At 45.6% G+C, this 20774-nt stretch overlaps 1 protein-coding gene across 2 annotated transcripts; it reads right to left on the bottom strand.

The window, feature by feature from the left end:
* Positions 1-200: 200 nt before the first annotated feature.
* LOC132510450 (zinc finger protein 883-like) lies at positions 201-19893 on the bottom strand. 2 transcript variants are annotated; one of them, XM_060132523.1, is made up of 6 exons: positions 19825-19893; positions 12771-12859; positions 11705-11831; positions 8890-8991; positions 4163-5770; positions 201-323 (listed from the first exon to the last, which is right to left on the bottom strand). In XM_060132523.1, exons 2-6 carry the CDS (start codon positions 12801-12803, stop codon positions 301-303), a joined length of 1893 nt encoding a protein of 630 aa, XP_059988506.1. In that variant the 5' UTR covers positions 12804-12859; positions 19825-19893; the 3' UTR covers positions 201-300. The 2 variants fall into 2 exon arrangements, with proteins under 2 accessions (XP_059988506.1, XP_059988505.1); XM_060132522.1 differs by lacking the exon at positions 201-323 and having other exon boundaries at positions 3511-5770.
* Positions 19894-20774: the final 881 nt, after the last annotated feature.

The following is a 20774-nucleotide window of genomic DNA, read 5'->3' as shown; positions in this document are numbered from 1 at the left end:
TCAGTATGTTAGTACAGGAGGGGTGAATCTTCGAGAAGGGAGTGGACCAAGTGTGCTGAGAAATTTACATATATGGTGGAATATATTAGGATGGGTGATTTAAAGATGCTACACTGCTGGCTTTGAGGATGAAGGGGCCACAAGCCAAGGAATGCAGGTGGCCTCTAGGAACTGAAATTTTATACCATAAGCCATAAAAATGCAGAAGGAATAAACATTTACTTGTTAAAAAATCGTAACAGTACTAGAATAAAATATAGAACTTTCTTCATAATCCTGGGGGGGTGAGGCAGGTTTTTCTTAGTGTGAAGCTGGTCCAAGAACTATAAAAGAAAATACAGATAGAGTTGAATACCTAAAAAGTTTAAAATTCTGTGTAGCAAAATACACCATAAACAAAACTGGAAGAGAAATAATAAACTGGCAGAAAATATTAGTAATGTATATACCAAAGAGTTAGTATATGTAATACATAGACTTGCTCCTATAAATCAATACAAAAAGGCAGCCCAATTAAAAATGGGCAAAATATATAAATAAGCAATTTGAAGAAGGCAAAACATCAATAAAGGCATAAGAAGATCATTAATCTCCCTACCAATAGGACATTTTTACTTATTAGATGAGAAATGTTAAAAATAATAAAAGACTAATACCGAGTATTTGTGAAGGAAGTGGAGGAAAGAAATAGGCACTCATGTACACTTTCAGGAGTTTTGTAAATTGGGTCATCCTTTTTTGGAGGATTATTTAGCAATAACTATCAAAATTTTAAACATGGACATTCTATGATCCCACAAGATTACTTCTAGGAATTCATCTTATAGAGATAATTTGCACAAGTGTCAAATAATATATGTCCAATGATGGAAAAGAAAATAAAACAACCCAAATGCTCATTAATAGAATTTGGTTAAATAAATTCAAGAAACTCTAGCATGAACTATTATGCAGCTGTTAAAAGTGGCAAATGATGATACATATATATATACATATATACATGTGTATATATTTTTGTACAATATGTACTATATATATATTTTGGATTGATTGTCATGGGAAAATATTAATATTATATCAAGTGAAAAAAGTCACTTAAAATCACGTCTGTGATTATGCCATATAAATAATATTTTATGTACATATATATTTCATGCCAACAGAAAGGGAGAAACAACAGAAAACAGTCTAGAATCTTTGGAATGAAGATTTATAGAGAGCCATAGTGTTCTTCATTCTTGTGTTGTTTGAATTATTCACAATAAACGAGTATTTCATCAACCATGAAGGAAGTCACAGAAGAAATACCTGAGCAAAGACTTTTAAACGTGGTAACTACCAGTGATGATGTTGGTGAGATGCAGTCCCATCCACTGCCAATCAGATGCAGAAATTTCAGGAAGCCATTAACTATGTGCACAGGGTCATTAAAATGTTCTCTCTTTGACCCCACAGACTCCCTGCCAGGATTCTACTTGGGAGCTGGTAGGGTGCTCAGCCTAAGACTTCAGTAGAAGGGATGTTTATAAAAGTCAAAAACTGGAAGCAACCAAAGTATCCAACAGGGGACTGGCTACTACTAAACACAAACTATGCAAAGCCCCCAAACATCAGGTTATTAAAGAGTATTTAATGACGTGGGTATTTAATGATATCGGTAAATCATATTTAATGATAGGGGCCTGTGATATAAAGTTAAGTAAACACAGAAGTATGCTAAACTGTATATTAACTATGTCCCAGATTTATTAAAGCGTTATAATACTGTGATTAAGTTTTAAAAATAGCAGAAGTATACCAAAATGTTAAGAGTTATCTCTGGGTAGCACTGGCCTTTGCATAAAATCTTCTGGATTTCTTGGATCTTGTAAATTTTTTATAAAAAACATGTATTGGTTTTTATAATAAGATAATAAACATTATTTTAAGAAGGAAATGTTATATGTGAAATGTGTTCAATCCCAATAGAAGTTCAGTGCATAGCTCCTGGAGCTTGACTACTTGACCTTGAGTTCAGGCTCCATGACCTCATAGCTGTGGGGCTTTGTCTACATTATCAGCATGCCTCGGTATCCTCATCTGTGAAATGGGATAATACAGCCCTGAACATATGTGGTTGTTTGAAGAATGAAAGGAGTTCACACGTACCAAGGACTTAGCACAAAATTGGCACACAGTAAGTTACTGAAATCACTAGCCATTTTATATGTTTGACATGGGAAAACATTATATGATTGATGTTCAGTGTTGGTTATAATGTAACAGAACTGTAGTCCTCACTTCCTAGCTTGCTCCTGGTAGATTAGGTCCAGCCCCTTTAGAAAGCAATGTAACAATATGTTCCAGGAACCAAGAAAATGGTTAGAGTCTTGATTCTGTTATTCCCATCCTGGGAATTTGACTTAGAGAAATAACCCCCCCAAAAGGAGAGAGGAAGTTAGCATGGAAATGCTCATTATTACATGATTCATAATTGGGAAAATTGGTGAATAACCTGTGTCAATCTGGGGCTTAGAGCAAAGTCTAAATGGGGGCATGGATTTATAGATTATTCTATGCCCACCAATGAAACATCATTAGCCCTAATAATGATGAGGATGGAGTTTACGTGGTGACAAAAGACAATGTCATGGTATAGTGAGGGCAAAACAGAGAAGCCAAAATTGTTTCTGATTACAATTAAATAAAGTAACACTTATTTTAAAATGATATTCAGAAGGAAAGATGAAAAAAAATCAAAACAACCTGACTTCTGAGGATGGCCAAGTTGTAGGTGAGTATATAGCTTTTTGTTTTATGATCCAAAATTTTCAACATTAAAAAATATGGGGCTTCCCTGGTGGCGCAGTGGTTGAGAGTCCGCCTGCCGATGCAGGGGACATGGGTTCGTGCCCCGGTCCGGGAAGATCCCACATGCTGCGGAGCGGCTGGGCCCGTGAGCCATGGCCGCTGAGCCTGTGCGTCCGGAGCCTGTGCTCCGCAATGGGAGAGGCCACAACAGTGAGAGGCCCGCGTACCGCAAAAAAAAAAATATGGATATGGAATACAGAGTGAAACGAAACCAGAAAGACATAGACCCAAAAATGACTAGTGGGTCTCTCTGGCCTGTGGGATTATGGGGAATTGGTATTTTAGTTCATAATTCTCTACACTTTTCAAATTATCCTTTAAAATAAGCTTATCTTATTCTACTTTAAATTTTTTCCTGTTATAAAAGTGTATGTATTATTTTTCTAATAGAAAATACTATGTTTCAAAAATATGAGGGAATAAAAACCTCCTTTTGAGCATGACTAAAATCAGAAAATGATGTCTAACAGGGCAATTACTTTGTCAAGCACAATTCCTGGAAGTGGAAAAGACAGAAACAATAGGACATAAGAAATGGCTGGAAATATGTGAAACATATTCCATGTTTAAGCCAACTGCAGATTTTTCAGTGAAATTTGTAGCTTAAAGTTTTAAAGGAAACTAAAATCACCTGGCATTTATCTTTAGTTACATATATTTGTGACTTTTACTCTAACAAATGAATCTTTCCAGCTGTGTTTGTTTCTTCTTGAATTTCCAGGCTCCAATTTAACACATAATGAATAAATTTTAAAAGCTCAGAGAGACCTTATTAAAGATCCCAGATGAAGTTGCATCCTATGTAAACCACCCCATACCTACCACCATCCAGGGACGTTGTAGGGTTAAGAAATGGGGGGGAAGCTTAGATTTTAGGGGGGAGCCCTTTAAATGATCAGAAGCTGTCTCTGCTGGTGATAAACAGTGCCATCCTCCTTCTAGGAGGCAAAAAAGGAACCAACTATCTCAATATATAGTGTTATGGCTCCTCTCTGGGAAGAAGCTTCTACTGCTGATGAAGGCTGAACAGAACCCAGCAGAAGAATCACCAGTTTGTTTCATTCTCAGGCTCTCTAGTCAGCATGAGTTCTCTGATGATCACTAAGCTGCATGTTCCAAGCAAAGGCTTTCTCAAAATTACCGCAGACATAGCCATCATGCACAGTGTGAAGTCTCTGATGTTTGGCCAGGTGTGAACCCCAGCTGAAATCCTCTCCGCATTCTTTACATGCATAGCGCTTACCACCCATATGAACTTTCTGGTGTTGAACGAGGTGTGAAATCTGGGCATAGGTTTTCCCACAGTTCTTACATTTGTAGGGCCTCTCCCCGGTATGAATCCTCTGATGCTGAATGAGGTGGATACTTTGATTGAAGGCTTTCCCGCATTCCTTACAGGTGTAGGGTTTCTCGCCGGTGTGAATCCTCTGATGTTGAGTTAGGGATGAGTTGTGACTGAATGTTTTCCCACACTCCTTACACTTATAGGGTTTCTCGCCCGTGTGGATCTTCTGATGCTCGATGAGATGGGCGCTCCGGCTGAAGGCTTTCCCACACTCACTGCACTCATAAGGTTTCTCTCCGGTGTGAGTCCTCTGGTGTTGGATGAGGTGGGAAATCTGGGTGTAGGCTCTCCCGCAAATTGTACACTCATAGGGCTTCTCCCCGGTGTGAATTCTCTGGTGGCGCATAAGTGAGGAGTTCTGGCTGAAGGTTTTCCCGCATTCGTTACACTTGTAGGGTTTCTCACCAGTGTGGATCGTCTGGTGTTGAGTAAAGGAGGAGGTGTGACTGAAAGCCTTTCCACACTCATTACATATATAGGGTTTCTCCCCCACGTGAACGCTCTGGTGCCTCATGAGGTGGGAGATCTGCGTGTAAGCCTTCCCGCACTCATGACACTCATAGGGCTTCTCACCAGTATGAATTCTCTGATGCTGAGTCAGGGATGAACTGTGGCTGAAGGCTTTGCCACACTCGGGGCACTCGTAAGGTTTCTCTCCAGTGTGGACTCGCTGGTGCTGGGTCAGTGACGAGCTGTGGCTGAAGGTTTTCCCACACTCGTTACACTTGTAGGGTTTCTCACCAGTGTGGATTGTCTGGTGCTGAGTCAGGGAGGAGGTGTGACAGAAAGCCTTGCCACACTCACTGCATTTGTAGGGCTTCTGCCCTGTGTGTATTTTCTGGTGGCGGGTGAGGTGGGACACCTGGGAGTAGAACTTCCCACACTGGTTGCATTTATAGGGTTTCTCCCCAGTATGGCATCGCTGGTGTTTGATGAGGGAGGAGCTCTGGGTGAAGGCTTTCCCACATTCCTTGCATTTGTAGGGTTTCTCTCCAGTGTGGATCCTCTGATGCTCAGTGAGCGATGAGCTCTGGGTAAAGGTCTTGCCACATTCGTTGCAGGCGTAGGGCTTCTCTCCTGTGTGGATGATGTGGTGCTGGATGAAATATGAGCTGTTGCTGAATGCTTTCCCGCACTCGTTACACTTGTAGGGCTTCTCTCCAGTGTGAATTCTCTGGTGTAGGACATAATCCGAATGGTAGATGAAGGCTTTCCCACATTCCGTGCAGTTAAATGGTTTCCTTTGGTGTTTCAGGCTCTTTCTTGACCTGGTCCACTTCTGAGGATCCTCTCCCCCAGGCACTCTTTGCTTCCCAAGGAAAGCTGAGGTCTGCCTGAAGTGTCTCAACTCGCCATGGGTGTTTTCCTCGGGAGTAGTAAACAACCATCTCAAATGCCTCTCCTGCTTTCCCTGGTCTTCCAGTTGACGGCCGCATGTCCAGGAGTCCCCCAACTTGGTGTCTCCAAGCACTGCCCTTAAAATGCCCTCCATCTTTCCCATTGGGGAAGCCACGTCTTTGGAAATACTCTTTTTTGGAAGTGTCTCCTGAGTAGTTTCAGAGTTTGTCTCCAAGTCTGAAAGAAATGGAAAATATGAACTTCATCTGTCCCAGGACAAAAGAAGCTGGTTATTTAGATCTGGCATTGTAAATTTTTTTTTTTTTTTTTTTGGCTGTGCGGCTTGTGGGATCTTAGTTCCCCAACCAGGGATGGAACCTGTGTCCCCTGCAGTGGAAGTGCAGGGTCCTAACCACTGGACCGCCAGGGAATTCCCTGACATTGTAATCTTAAAAAGAAAGATTTCAAAGTTTATATTGCTAGTTCTAAAGGCATGAGGTAGATAGATTCATGTTGTGACACGGAAGAATGGTCTCAGTATATTCTAAACATGAAAAAAAAAATGAGTTGCAAAGCAGTTTATATGCACAGTGGTTTCTTAGCCATATGTGTAATACATTTTCACAAATCGATAAGAAAAAGAGAAACAATCTAATGAAATAGTGAAGCAGGAATGTGAATAGACATTTTGCAGAAGAAAAACAAGTGGCTGATAAATATGTGAAAAAGATGCTCAACATCAGTAATAGTCTAAAAAGTCAAATTTCTCAGATGCCATTTGACACTTTTTACATTGGAAAATATTAAAAATATCCAATGTTGGCAAACGAGCATGGTAGAAGCATTCTCACACTATGTTGGTGGACATGTGCAGGGAAAGAGTTAACAAGAAGGTCCACTTTACTCAGTTTTTATCTCTGTAACCATGGCAATGACCCTTAGCTAAGCTCTGAGAATTGAATTCCTGGTATTTTACATAATTACTGGTTAATGATCTTTTTCTGTGTGCTCAAGACGATGGGTCAAAAGGTACTAGGCTGTCAGCATTGTTTACTGTATAATTTGCTGGGATTTAAAAAAGAAAATCAATATTTTCTTGGCCACGTGGCATGTGCGATTTTAGCTCCCTGAGCAGGGATTGAACGCACGCCCCTTGCATTGGAAGCCCGGAGTCTTAACCAGTGGACTGCCCGAGAAGTCCCAGCATTGTTTACTGTAAATGGAAGATTCATGATGCCCGTCTGGTGCCTGATTTGGGGTCTTCACCACGGCTGGTCATGTAGCAGGTATGTGCTAATGATATCAAGCATCTTTTCATATGCTTACTGATCATTTGTGTGTCTTTGAAGAAACGGCTACTGAGATCTTTGGCCCATTTTTAACTGGATTATTTGTCTTTTTATTGTTGAGTTGTAAGAAGGATCAGTTCCTTATCAGACATATAATTTACAAAATTTTTCTTGCTTTCTGTGGGTTGCCTTTTCATTTTCTTTATAGTGTCTTTTGAAGCACAAAAGTTTTAAATTTTGATGATGTCCAATTTATTTTTTCTTTTCTTGCTTGCTCCTTTGATGTCATATCTAAGAAACCATTGCCTAATCCAATGACAACAGGATTATTTTCAAAATCCCGCAGAGCAGTTAGTTGCTATGACTCTGTTTGGGGTGATCCCACAACCATCCACTAATTTGGTGATTTTTCTGGAAGGATTTACATGACTCAACAACAAGTTGTATGCACAGCTAAAATTTCTTACAGCAAAGTATGTAACAAATATGTGTGTAGGTGAAGGCTAGAGAGATGATGTGAGGGCTTCCATGTCAGCCTCTCTCTGCAAGGGTCACTTGGATGTGCTTTTCTCTACTGATGTGAACTTCGGAGACACGTGGTAGAGGTCTTCACCCAGGGAAATCCACTTGAGTCTTAGAGCCTAGAGTTCTCTAATTCAGTCCCCAAAAGAAATTCAGTGAAGTGGGTACTATCAGTGTCCCCAGTCAATGTCCCCACTTGACAGATAAGCACCAAGAGCTTAAGTCACTTACCCACAGTCACATGGCCTGACAGTGGCAGAGCTGGGATTTGAACTCAGAGAGTCTGGCTCCAGAACCCACACTCTTAACTGCCACATGAACAAGTGCAGTAATAGCAGCTCAAGCAAGGAGCTGTGACAGCACCGAGAAGGGGCAGGTCACTCAGCCTGGAAGTCAGGGAAGGCCTCCTGGAAGAGGTGACCTGTAGCCTTGAGGATCATGAAGGTGTCTGCCAGGCAGACAAAGCAGGGAAGGGTGTTCCAGGCAGAGGGAACAGCATGTGCACAAGCCCAAAGGTGGGAACACACATTCAAGTTCAGGGAGGAACAGGCACTTCAGGGAGTGAGGTCAGGGCGTGAGGTACCAACACCGGTGGATGGTGATGACAGATGAGGCCAGAGACAGAGTAGGCTGGATCACACAGGGCTTTGATGCCAGGTGTGCGGCTAGGACTTTGTCTCAGGGGCACTGGGGAGACAGACACATGAGGGCTATGAGCAGGGGAGGGACGGGATCTGGGGCTGTGTGTAAGATGAACCAGAAGACTGGAGGCTGGGAGGCCAGGGAGGAGGCTGGGGTGAGGGTCCAGGTGAGGGTCGCTGAGGGCTGAGCCAGGGCTGTTGGCGGGGGGTGGGGTGGGGAATGGGGAAAGAGAGCGGGCAGGAGGGACAAGACTGGGGCCTGATGGGCTATGGTGAGTGAGGGGGTAGGAAGGGGTAAGTACTGGCCCCACAACAGGATGGACAAGTGATGGAAAAAAGGATGCTTCAATTCCCTCCTCTGATGAGGTCACGGGCCAGTAGGGGCAGAAATCTGGCCTCTTCCTGTCCCCCAACACGTCAGGCCAGATCCCACTTCTGGGTCTCTTACACAAGTGATTTCCAATAAATAATCATAACGATAACCATTGTAGCCTCTTCTATTTTTTTGGTCACGTTGCGTGGCTTGTGGGATCTTAGTTACCTGACCAGGGATTGAACCTGGGCCCACAGCAGTGAAAGCCCAGAGTCTGCCATGGAACTCCCCATCGTAGCCTATTCTGAGCAGAGGGTTCTGGGTGCCCTCTGTATGTATTAACTCACTTATTCTTCCCAACCCCAGGTGCTATTATTGACCCCATTTTGCAGATGAGGAAATTGAGGCACAGAGGAGCTAAATGACTTGCCTGAAGGTCACACAGCCAGGAAGCGGTGGAGCTGGGATTTGAACCCAGCACCCACAGTGATAGCCTGTATGGTACACTCCCTCACTCTCAAACGACCGTCACTGATCATGACAGATGGAGGGTAGGAAGACAGCTGGCATCTGCTGGACATCCTCACCCACCTGAACAGGTAACTCGCCAGGCTTCTCTCCTCTCCATCCTGGGCTCTTCCCCTCGCTCCAGACGGGAGATCACATCGGGTTTGGACCCAGGAAGCCCTGCCCCTGAAAAAAATGTGAGACTTGGCCATGGGTGCCTCAGTCACAGGGAGGCCTCAGGGCTGGGCCCCAAGCCCTGGGTCTGCAGGGGAGATGCATACATTGGACACCTAATGATTAGAAGATCTGCAAGACTCGTTTATTGAGTGCCTACTACATTCCAGAGAGAACCTGAGCCCTGACATCACTGTTTAAGGCTCCAGCGCTGTGTTCAAGTTGAGTGAAAAATACACATAGCATTTCAAGGACTTGATATGGAGAAAAAAGGAAACAATCTCACTAATAATTCATAGACTGATTATGATGTCAACATGTGCCTAAATGATCATATTTTGGCTAGGCTGGGTGCAACAAAACAGATTACTAAAATTCATCTCATCTGTTTCTTTTGACTTTTTCAGGCCTGCTGTCTTTGAGATCACTAAGTCCTCTCTTCCTGCAGTGGGGGAATATTATGCCCCCAGGAACCTCAGCATGTGGCCTGATTTAGAAAGAGGGGCTTTGCAGATGTAAATGGTTAAGATGGGGTCCTACTGGATTCGGGCAGGCCCTAAATCCAATCACTGGTGTCCTTGTAAGAAGAGGAGAGACACACAGACACATTTGGAGGGCAAAAGGCCAGGTGAAGATGGAGGCAAAGATTGGGGCGATGCAGGTACAGGGCAAAGAATGCCAAGAATGCCACGAGTCTTCAGATGCTGGAGAAATCCAGGAAGGACTCTCCTCAGGAGTCTTCAGAAGGAGCCCGGCCCTGCCTGCACCTTGGTTTTGTGCTCCTGGCCTCCTGAACTGTGAGAGAATACATTTCTGCTGTTGTGAGTCCCCAGGTTTGTGACAATTTGGTACAGCCGCCCTAGGAAACAAACATACTCCCTAATGATCATTCCTGTGAGCAAACATGCTGAAAAATCGCTCCCACCTTAAATGGAGAAGCGGGAGGAGGAAGAGAATGGAAGGGGGTAACACTGAGGAGGTGGGCAGGGGCCAGGTCACATAAGGGTATGAAGGAGTGGGTACAGGCCATGCCCAGGACTGGCCTGGTGACTGGATGGGCGGAAACTGTCCCTGAGATGCGGGAACCGGAGGAGGAGTGGGTCCAGGGGGATATGGGGAGCTCAGTGGGGACAGGGAGCATGGGATCTCCCCAGGGAGGTATTCTGCAGGCCACCAGCAGCACAGATTGAAGCTCGGGGGGCAGACTGAGGGGACCTCATCTGTATGTGCAGATTGTGCAGAAAGGGGTTTAACACAGCAGGCTGACTGCTCTCCGTGGCAAGGCCTGCTCGCAAGGTTGCCCTTGCTGGCATCTGGGAACCTGGGTTTCAGGAGGGTTCCAGAACTCTCTAACTGATAAGAGGGACTCCCTGTGCCTGAACTGTTTGTTCAAAACAATGTGTTTTCTCTCCTGGGCATATATCCAGAGAAAACTCAAATTCAAAAAGATACACGCATACCCTACTATGTATAAAATAGATAACTAATGAGAACCTATTGTTTAGCACAGGGAACTCTACCCAGTGCTCTGTGGTCACCTACATGGGAAGGAAATCTAAAAAAGAGTAGATGTATGTATACGTATAACTGATTCACTTTGCTGTACAGCAGAAACGAACACAACATTGTAAAGCAATTATACTCCAATAAAAATAAAAAATAAAAAAAAGGGCTTCCCTGGTGGCGCAGTGGTTGAGAGTCTGCCTGCCGATGCAGGGGACACAGGTTCGTGCCCCGGTCCGGGAAGATCCCACATGCTGTGGAGCGGCTAGGCCCGTAAGCCACGGCCACTGAGCCTGTGCGTCCGGAGCCTGTGCTCCGCAATGGGAGAGGCCACAACAGTGAGAGGAACGCGTACCGCAAAAAAAAAAAAAAAAAAAAAAAGATGCACCCGTATGTGCATAGAAGCACTATTCACAATAGCCAAGATGTGGAAGCAACCTAAGTGTCCATCAATAGATGAATGGATAAAGAAGATGTGGTACATATATACAATGGAATACTACTCAGCCATAAAAAAGAATGAAATAATGCCGTCTGCAGCAACATGGATGGACCTAGAGTTTTTCATACTAAGCAAAGTAAGCCAGAAAGAGAAAGACAAATACCATATGATACTTATATGTGGAATCTAAAATATGACACAAATCAACATATCTACGAAACAGAAACAGACTCACAGACATTGCGAGCAGACTTGTGGTTGCCAAGGGGGAGGGGTGGGGGAGGGATGGACTGGGAGCTTGGGATTAGCAGAGGCGAACTGTTATACATAGGATGGTTAAACAAGGTCCTACTGTATAGCACACGGAAATATATTCAATAATGTATTTATATCCTGAGATAAATCATAATGGAAAAGAACATGAAAAAGAATACATATGTATGTATACCTGAGTTACTTTGCTGTACAGAGGAAATTAACACCACATTGTAAATCAACTATACTTCAATAAAATATAAAAAAAAAAGAAGAGGGCAGGGGCACAGGCTGAAGATTTTGTGGGACAGGCAGAGGACTTGGGGCCCTTGGGGATGCTGGGACTCTGGGAGAAGCCAGCAGAGAGACAGAGAGATGGACAGGGGCCGCCCAGGAGGGTCCGGTGAGAGGTGCAGAGAGGACCCCCGTGAATGCCCACAGTTAAGCAGTGGGTGGGCATGGAGGAGATGAGGGCTGAAGGGGGCATCCTGCCTCTTCCTGGGAGGGAAGGGGGCAGGGCCTCACCCAGCGAGAGAAGGTTCTGGTAGTTCTCCAGCATCACATCCCGATACAGCTCCCTCTGGCCAGGCCCCAGCTGGCCCCACTCCTCCAGGGTGAAGTCCACAGCCACGTCTTTGAAGGTCACCGATTCCTGCAAGGGCCAATTTTATATCATGGACAGGCAACGTCTTTCCAGAACTCTGGGGTGGGACAGGTCATGTGTCAAGAGCCTACCACTTGTCCCTGCGCTGGAACGTTCTGACTTGGCAGATTTGGGACGACTGAATTAAACCGGCCCATGGGAATGTAAAATGTCTAGGTAGGGCAGCCGTTAGCCCACAGGCACCCTGGTAGAAAGTAGAACAAGGCCCCCCCACCCCGCATTCACATGACTCTTTACTGCCATCTGTTGGAAAATTGTTATAATACACCAATTATTTCTAGCATGTGACAGTTGACTGCCATCTGCGTGTAAATTGCTATAATCAATATACCGATGTAGGAGGTGGAAGATGCAAATCATGCCACTGAGATGAGGCACCCTTGTGCAGTACGTAACCTACACACCTGTACATGACAGCCCTGAGAAACACTTTTTAAAAACTACCGGACTTCCCTGGTGGTCCAGGGGTTAAGACTCCGCTTTTCCAGTGCAGGGGGGCACAGGTTCAGTCCCTAGTTGGGGAATTTCTGCATGCTGTGCGGCGCGGCCAAAATAAAAAACAAACTACCAGTCATGGTATGTCGGAGCTACTCCTAAGTCGCACTCCTTCCCACACTCGAACTCTGATCCCAACCCCCACTCCTGATTCCAAGAATAAGGCTCAGGATGAAGCAAAACCATCCACTGTCCACTTCACCTGGTAACCAAAAGGCTGCTGAGCATTAGATGACTGATTTTTAGACCGTGTCATAATGTCCCATCTCAGAGAATCCTGCCCAGACCCCGCACCTCCCAGTCCCAGAGAAACTCCCATCACTGTATCTCTCCCAGTATTGGGAGGGGCAGAAGATCTTGGCACAGGCAGAGACGTGGAAAGCCGTCTGGGGTCCACAAAGTCATCTCGGGGAAGAGGGAGCCCAGACTCACCTGGCCTTTGCCCGTCAGGGTCCTGATGGCCATTGCTGGGTCCCAGGCATGCACCTCCAGAAGAAAGAACCAGGCCTAAGTCTGCAAAGCTACAGGAGGAAGATGGAGCAGAGAGGGGGTCAGTTCTGGCCTAGACAGACAGACACTTTGCCAAAGATGCCTCATGACAGAGGGGCCCCTGGTCTCCTGAGAGCCAAAGCAAAGGCTCAGGGCAGGGTGCCTGAGGCCCCCGTTCTTTTTTTATATATATATAATTTTATTTTATTTATTTTTGGCTGCATTGGGTCTTTGTTGCTGTGCACGGGCTTTTCTCTAGTTGGGGCGAGCGGGGGCTACTCTTCGTTGCGGTGAGCGGGCTTCTCATTGCGGTGGCTTCTCTTGTTGTGGAGCACGGACTCTAGGTGCGTGGGCTTCGATAGTTGAGGCACGCGGGCTCAGTAGTTGTGGCTCGGAGGCTCAGCAGTTGTGGCGTGCGGGCTTAGTTGCTCCGCGGCACGTGGGATCTTCCTGGACCAGGGCTCGAATCCATGTCCTCTGCATTGGCAGGGGGATTCTTAACCACTGCGCCAACAGGGAAGTCCCGAGGCCCCCATTCTGTAGTGATCACCACTAGTAATCAAGGGGTTCAGCTCACTGCACCCAAACAGCAGCTCTCAGAGAAGTAACTACAGTTATCCCCAGATGAGGAAATCCAAGCACAGGAGGCCACGGCCATTGCTCAAGGTCATAGAGACGTCAAGTGTCAGAGTGAGATTCAAACCCAGAAGTCTGCCCCCAGAGCCAACCCCTCCTTTTTTTTCTTATAAATTTTATTTATTTTTTAAAATTTTAATTTTATTGGAGTAGAATTGATTTGCAATGTTGTGTCAGTTTCAGGTGTACAGCAAAGTGAATCAGTTACACATATACATATATTCATTCTTTTTTAGATTATTTTCTCTTATAGGTCATTACAGAATATTGAGTAGAGTTCCCTGTACTATACAGTAGGTCCTTGTTGGTTATCTATCTTATATACAGTAGTGTCTTATAATTTTTAAATTGTGGTAAAACACAGAAAATATACCATTTTAACCATTTGAATATATACAATTCAGTGGCATTTAATACAGTCACAACGGTGTGCAACCATCACTGCTATCTAGTCGCAGGACATTTTCATCATCGTCCTAAAAGGAAACCTTGTGCTTAATCAGTTACCCCTGAATCTCTCTTCCTCCATGCCAGCCCCTCCTCATAACCACTAACCTTTCTGTCTCAATGGATTTGCCTGTTCTGGACATTTCACATCAATGGAACCATACCATATGTGACATTTTGTGTCTGGCTTCTTTCATTCAGCACAACGTGTTCAAGGATCATCCATGCTACAGCATGTCATCAGTGTCCTATTCCTTTTTATGGCTGAATAATATTCCATTGTGTGGATGGACCACATTTTGCAGAGCTCCTTCTATCTGTCCTAAAATCCAAGCAGTATCCAAGGATCCTGGACTCCTGCTTCAGATGTCATTTAAAGAAGGATTCCAGCTGTTGAGATGAAGTTGAAGAATCCTTTACAAAGAGAAGTTGGTGCTCAGACTGTGGTCACCCCCATTCATTCGTCAAACATGCTCTGTGCCCCATGTGAGTAACAGGCTCCATTTGGGGTTCTGAGGGCAGAGAGATGAGTGAGATGTGATCCTGCCCTCGAGGGACTTCCTGCCTGTGAGGGACACAGGCCTGGACATAGACCAGGTGGTGGGCTGAATAATGGTCCCAAAAGATATCCCTGGGATGCACTACTGGGCATGTACCCTGAGAAAACCATAATTCAAAAAGAGTCATGTACCACAATGTTCATTGCAGCTCTATCTACAATAGCCTGGAGATGGAAACAACCTAAGTGTCCAGCATCGGATGAATGGATAAAGATGTGGCACATATATACAATGGAATATTACTCAGCCATAAAAAGAAACGAAATTGAGCTATTTGTAATGAGGTGGATGGACCCAGAGTCTGTCATACAGAGTGAAGTAAGTCAGAAAGAGAAAGACAAATACCGTATGCCAGCACATATATATGGAATTTAAGAAAAAAAAATGTCATGAAGAACCTAGGGGTAAGATAGGAATAAAGACACAGACCTACTAGAGAATGGACTTGAGGATATGGGGAGGGGGAAGGGTAAGCTGTGACAAAGTGAGAGAGTGGCATGGACATATATACACTACCAAACGTAAAATAGATAGCTAGTGGGAAGCAGCCGCATAGCACAGGGAGATCAGCTCTGTGCTTTGTGATCACCTAGAGGGGTGGGATAGGGAGGGTGGGAGGGAGGGAGACGCAAGAGGGAAGAGATATGGGAACATATGTATATGCATAACTGATTCACTTTGTTATAAAGCAGAAACTAACACACCATTGTAAAGCAATTATACTCCAATAAAGATGTAAAAAAAAAGATATCCCTGGGATGAACTTTTAAAAACAATTAATTAATTTTTAAATTTTTGGCTGCCGTTGGGTCTTCTTTGCTGCGCTCAGGCTTTCTCTAGTTGCGGTGAGCGGGGGCTACTCTTTGTTGCATGTGCGGGCTTCTCATTGTGGTGGCTTCTCTTGTTGTGGAGCACGGGTTCTAAGTGCGCAGGCTCAGTAGTTGTGGCTCACAGGCTCTAGAGCACAGGCTCAGTAGTTGTGGCGCTGCGGCTTAGTTGCTCCGCGTCATGTGGGATCTTCCCGGACCAGGGCTTGAACCCGTGGACCCTGAATTAGCGGGCGGATTCTTAACCACTGCGCCACTAGGGAAGGCCTGGGATGAACTTTTGATGTGATTAAGTTAAGCATCTTTTTTTTCCTTTTTTGGGGGGTGATGAGTTCCTGAATGCAGCCAGCCTCTCCTGACTCAGAGCAGAGCGGGTTGTGTGCAGACCACACCCACTTGTAACATTTGTAACAGAGCCAGGCTGTGAGCTCAGAGCCCCAGCAAGTTCTCAGAAAAACCAAGCTAAATATGTGACCTTTCCACAGGCTGCCTGGAGGGATTGATATCTGTGGGCTCTGGAAAGCCCCATACACTGCAGGTAGATAAAAAACACTAGGTTTGAGTCTTTGGGCAGGACTGTAACCCCAGCCTGGAACACTGCCTCTCAAGTTAAGCATCTTGAGATGGGAAGATGATCCTGGATTATCTGAGTGGACCCTAAATGCAATGACAAGGGTCCTTATAAGAGGGAGGCAGAGGGAGATCTGACACGGAGGGGAAGCCCATGTGACAGAAGTAAAGAGGAGCAGAGTCAGAGAGACAAGGCACTATGCCTCTGGCTTTGAAGCCGAAGGAAGGGGCCACGAGCCACGGGATGCAAGCAGCCTCTAGAAGCTGCTAAAGGCCAGGAAACGGATTCTCCCCTAGAGCCTCTGGAGGAAGCATGGCTCTGCTGACACCTTGATTGCTGCCCAGTGAAAACCAGTTCAGACTTCTGGCCTCCAGAACTGTAAGAGAATATTACATCTGTATTGTCTGAAGCCCTAAGTTTCTGGTAATTTGTTAGAGCAGAAATGGGAAACTAACACGGTCCAGAAACAAAGACTCAGAGCCTCACGTGCTTCCAGGCTAACAGCTGCACGTACACCCAGCTACACAGGAACGCACCCACCTGAGGGCTGAAACCAGTGGGTGAAATTTTGATGAGGAACACAGGCTTAACCACCTCCTCATGAGTCACTTATTACAGTAGTGCCCCCTTATCCGCGGCTTCGCTTTCCATGGTTTCAGTTACCTGAGGTCAACTGTGGTCCAAAAACACTGAATGGAAAGTTCGATAAAGAAACAATTCACAAGTTTTAAATCACACACCATTCTGAGTATCGTGATAAAATCTTGCGCCGTCCCGCTCTATCCCACCTGGGGCATGAATCATCCCCTTGTCCGGCGTATCCTGCCCCACAGTCACTTAGTAGTTGTCTCGATGGACTGTCGCGGTATCACAGTGCTTGAGTTCAAGTAACCCTTATTTTACTTAGTAATGGCCCCAAAGTGCAAAAGTAACGATGCTGATAATTCGAATATGCCAAAGAGAAGCTGTAAAGTGCTTCCTTTAAGTGAAAAGGTAAAAGATCTCAATAAAGACGGAAAAAAATATCAGACTTCCCTGGTGGCGCAGTGGTCAAGAATCTGTCTGCCGGGACTTCCCTGGTGGTGCAGTGGTTAAGAATCCGCCTGCCAATGCAGAGGACACGGGCTCGAGCCCTGGTCCGGGAAGACCCCACATGCCACGGAGCAACTAAGCCCGTGCGCCACAACTACTGAGCCTGCGCTCTAGAACCCACGTGGCACAACTACTGAGCTCGCGGGCCACAGCTACTGAAGCCCGTGCGCCTAGAGCCCGTGCTCCATAACAAGAGAAGCCACCGCAATGAGAAGCCAGCGCACCGCAATGAAGAGTAGTCCCCGCTCGCCGTAACTAGAGAAAGCCTGCGCACAGCAACGAAGACCCAACACAGCCAAAAATAAATAAAATTTAAAAAACAAAAGAAAAAAAATCATATGCTGAGGTTGCTAAGATCTACGTTAAGAATGAATCTTCTATCTGTGAAATTGTGACGAAAGAAAAAGAAATTCAGGACTTTGCTGGTGGTCCAGTGGTTAGGACTCAGCGCTTACACTGCCATGGCCCCGGGTCCAATCCCAGGTCGGGGAAGATCCCACAAGCCGCGTGGCCAAAAAAAAAAAAAACCCCCAACAAACTGCAAAAGTTACAGCCACAGCGCATAAGCATAAGTGCTTTACAGAAGAGGCATTAAATTTGTACAATGAGATTTTTTGAGAGAGCCCACATTCACAAAACTTTTATTACTGTATATTCTTAAAGTTGTTCTATTTTATTATTAGTTATTATTGTTAATCTCTTACTGTGCCTAATTTGTAAATGAAATTTTATCATAGGTACGAATGTTTAGAAAAAAACTGTGTGAAAATTAATAAAAGTGAACCTCATTTAAAGTGGAGTTGGGGACTTCCCTGGCGGTCCAGTGGTTAAGACTCCACGCTTCCAATGCAGGGGGCGTGGGTTTGATCCCTGTTCAGGGAAGTAAGATCCCATATACCGCGTGGCGCAGCCAAAAATTAAATTAAATTAGATTAGATTAGATTAGATTATTTAAAAAGTGGAATTGGGAGGCCAGGAGGGGAGTTCTCAAGCAGCACCACTCCACAACCATCACAGGCCCTAATGGAAGAAGCTTCAGCAGGAAAGAACCATCTATTATAGGCCCCAACCAGAAAAGATGTACATTGCATCCCCTACAAGAAATCAACTACCACAGCAACTAGGCCAATGAGAAACCATCACCACTCTGAATTCTCACTTTTCTCTAATGGACTTCCATTCAAAAGAACTCCTCTCAATTTCCTGTGTGTTTTTTTTTTTCTCTATAAGATAAAGTTCCTCTCTTGTTTGTTGGACTTCCTATGGCTTTTGCTATAGCCTGCTTGTCCCGAATTGCAATTCTTTGCTGTTCCTGAATAAGCCCATTTTGCTGGTAAAATAACCCGTTGCTTTATTCTTTAGGTTAACAACAGTATATAGAGGGTTCAGTACTATCCAAGATTTCAGCCATCTACTGGGGGTCTTGGAATGTACCCTCCGAGGATAATGGGATCTACTGTAATTACAAAATGAAGAGGATAACTTTTTTTTTAATTAATTTAATTAATTAATTTATTTTTGGCTGTATTGGGTCTTCATTGCTGCGCGTGGGCTCTCTCCAGTCGCGGCTAGCAGGGGCTACCCTTCGTTGCGGTGCGTGGTCTTTTCATTGCGGTGGCTTCTCTTGTTGCGGAGCATGAGCTCTAGGCACGCAGGCTTCAGTAGTTGTGGCACACGGGCTCAGTAGTTGTGGCTCCCGGGCTCTAGAGCGCAGACTCAGTAGTTGTGGTGCAAGGGCTTAGTTGCTTGGCAGCACGTGGGATCTTCCCAGACCAGGGCTCGAACCCATGTCCCCTGCATTGGCAGGCGGATTCCTAACCACTGCGCCACGAGGGAAGCCCGAGGATAACTTTTTAAAGAGGAGAAACTTGGCAGATGCCACCTTAGCCAAGTGATCGAGGCCAATGTGACCAATGATGGGCAAGCGGACATCACAGGCTCCTGCTCTGTTAAGGACACAGCATCATTCCTAAGGTATTCCTGCCAAAAGCATGTAGGCTAAATCTAATCACAAGGGAACAACCAACACATCCAAACTGAGGGACATTCTAGAAGTACGTGGTCTGCAATCTTCAGAATTGCTAAGATCATGAAGGTCAAAGAAAGACTGAACAACTGTTCCAGGTTAACGGAGACTAAAGTGACGACAACGAATGCAGTGCATGACACGGGATCTTCTTTTGCTATTAAGGACATTATTGGGACAATTAGCAAAATCTGAAAAAGGCCTGCAGATTAGCTAATCAATAGTATTGTGTGGATGTTCATTTCCTGATGTGAGCGTAGTGCAATGGTTTTGGAAGAAAATGACTGTTTTTAGAAAAGACACACAGACTTATGGAGGCTGGGGGCACGCAGAGGCCCAGAGAGAAGGGGACAGACACAGAGAAAGAGAAGCAAAGACACAGGGAGAGAGAGAGAGAGGCAGAATGGGGGTTGGGGTGGTGGTGGGAGATTAGAGAGGGGAGATGAGACCCAGAGGGGCTAGGGCTTTCGGGTCAGACATCCCTGGTTTCACACCACGTCGACAACTCAATCGGCATTGTGATCTGGAAGAAGCCATGGAATCTCCCTTGCCTGTTCTTCACCTGCTAAGTGAGGAAAAGGTACATTCTCCCTCCTGGGAAATGGCCGCAGAACCGCACTCGGCTAGACTCCTGGAAAACAGCGGGCTCCCAATTCCTGTGCGCTGAGTCGATGGCAGTGGAGCTCTGGGGCAGCCTCACGAGTGACAGGAGGGGGGGGGGCGCCGCCCAAGCGCCCTTCCCCTCCCACCCAGGCAGACTCGGTCCGCCTCCTGCGCGCCTTCCTCACTCAGCCCACACCCACCGGCAGCCTCTCGGGTCCGCCAGTTCGGAACTCACCTGTGCGCCTCCGCGGGTTGTGCACGGCGGCCAGGCCTTCCCGCCCTCCTTCGGGCCCCGGAAGGCGCCTGCGCGGTCGCTGTCTCGGACCCTCAAGTCCTGGATCTTTAAACTGCGCTCCGCAGCTGGACTGTATTTCCCAGAAACCACTGCGGCTCACGCTCCTCTAGGCCTAAGGTCTCTGAGGGCAGGGGAATGCTGGGAAATGGAGTCCTCCAGTAGAACGTGGGGCGGGAGAAAGAATTCTGTAAACAGCTACTTTGGAGCTGGCCGAAACATGGTATTTGGCAACTGTATGGCTGTACTGGCACCGTGAATATTTCCATTATAGCCAGAGTTTTTCACTGCCCTCCACAGGGGGCGACGTCATAGTCCAGTTAACCCATCTAACTCAAATTTCTCCTACCAAAGCAAAAGTTTTCAAGACACCACCTAAACTGATGGTGAATGAATCGAGACTCTGTTACTTAATTATTCAATTTCCCTGGGCAACCGCCTTCCTGTTTGGCTCAGTTTCATCCATCACCTCTTAAAGGGCAGCGTGGTAAAGGAAATAGACCCCTATAGTGGGAGTTGGAGATGGCCAGGAATGCAAGGATGCGCTGGGTTATTATAAATTCGTCTGTTAATATATCAGAATAATAAAATCCTGTTGCTGAAACTCAGACTCTGTTCATCGGTGCTGAACAGAAACGCGGAGTCAGAGTTTTGGGTGAAGTAGAAAAGAGTAGCTTTTATTGCTTTGCCAGGCAAAGGGGCCACAGGGGGCTAATGCCCTCAAGACTGTGTGACCCACCTTGGAGTGGGTAGTGAGGAGTTTTACAGTGTTCAAGGAGCAGGGAGTGATCAGCTTGTGGACAATTCTCGGATTGCTTGGCATCAAAGTGAAGTTTCAAGCATCATCAGTCTTCTGGTTTCAAACAGTCTAGGGTCTATGTTCTTTTTTTTTT

Source organism: Lagenorhynchus albirostris, chromosome 19, assembly GCF_949774975.1.
Source record: "Lagenorhynchus albirostris chromosome 19, mLagAlb1.1, whole genome shotgun sequence".
Taxonomy (NCBI): domain Eukaryota; kingdom Metazoa; phylum Chordata; class Mammalia; order Artiodactyla; family Delphinidae; genus Lagenorhynchus; species Lagenorhynchus albirostris.
This window is presented reverse-complemented; position numbering and strand designations above follow the sequence as displayed.

What these genes read in the sequence shown, in the direction of transcription:
- LOC132510450 (XM_060132522.1), bottom strand. Translation starts at nt 12,803, where the DNA reads ATGGCCATCAGGACCCTGACGGGCAAAGGCCAG. An exon ending in CCCTGACGGGCAAAGGCCAG is followed by an intron (nt 11,832 to 12,770) that starts GTGAGTCTGGGC and finishes TGGCCCTTGCAG; the next exon opens with GAATCGGTGACCTTCAAAGA. An exon ending in CTGGCGAGTTACCTGTTCAG is followed by an intron (nt 5,771 to 8,889) that starts GTGGGTGAGGAT and finishes CATTTCTTTCAG; the next exon opens with ACTTGGAGACAAACTCTGAA.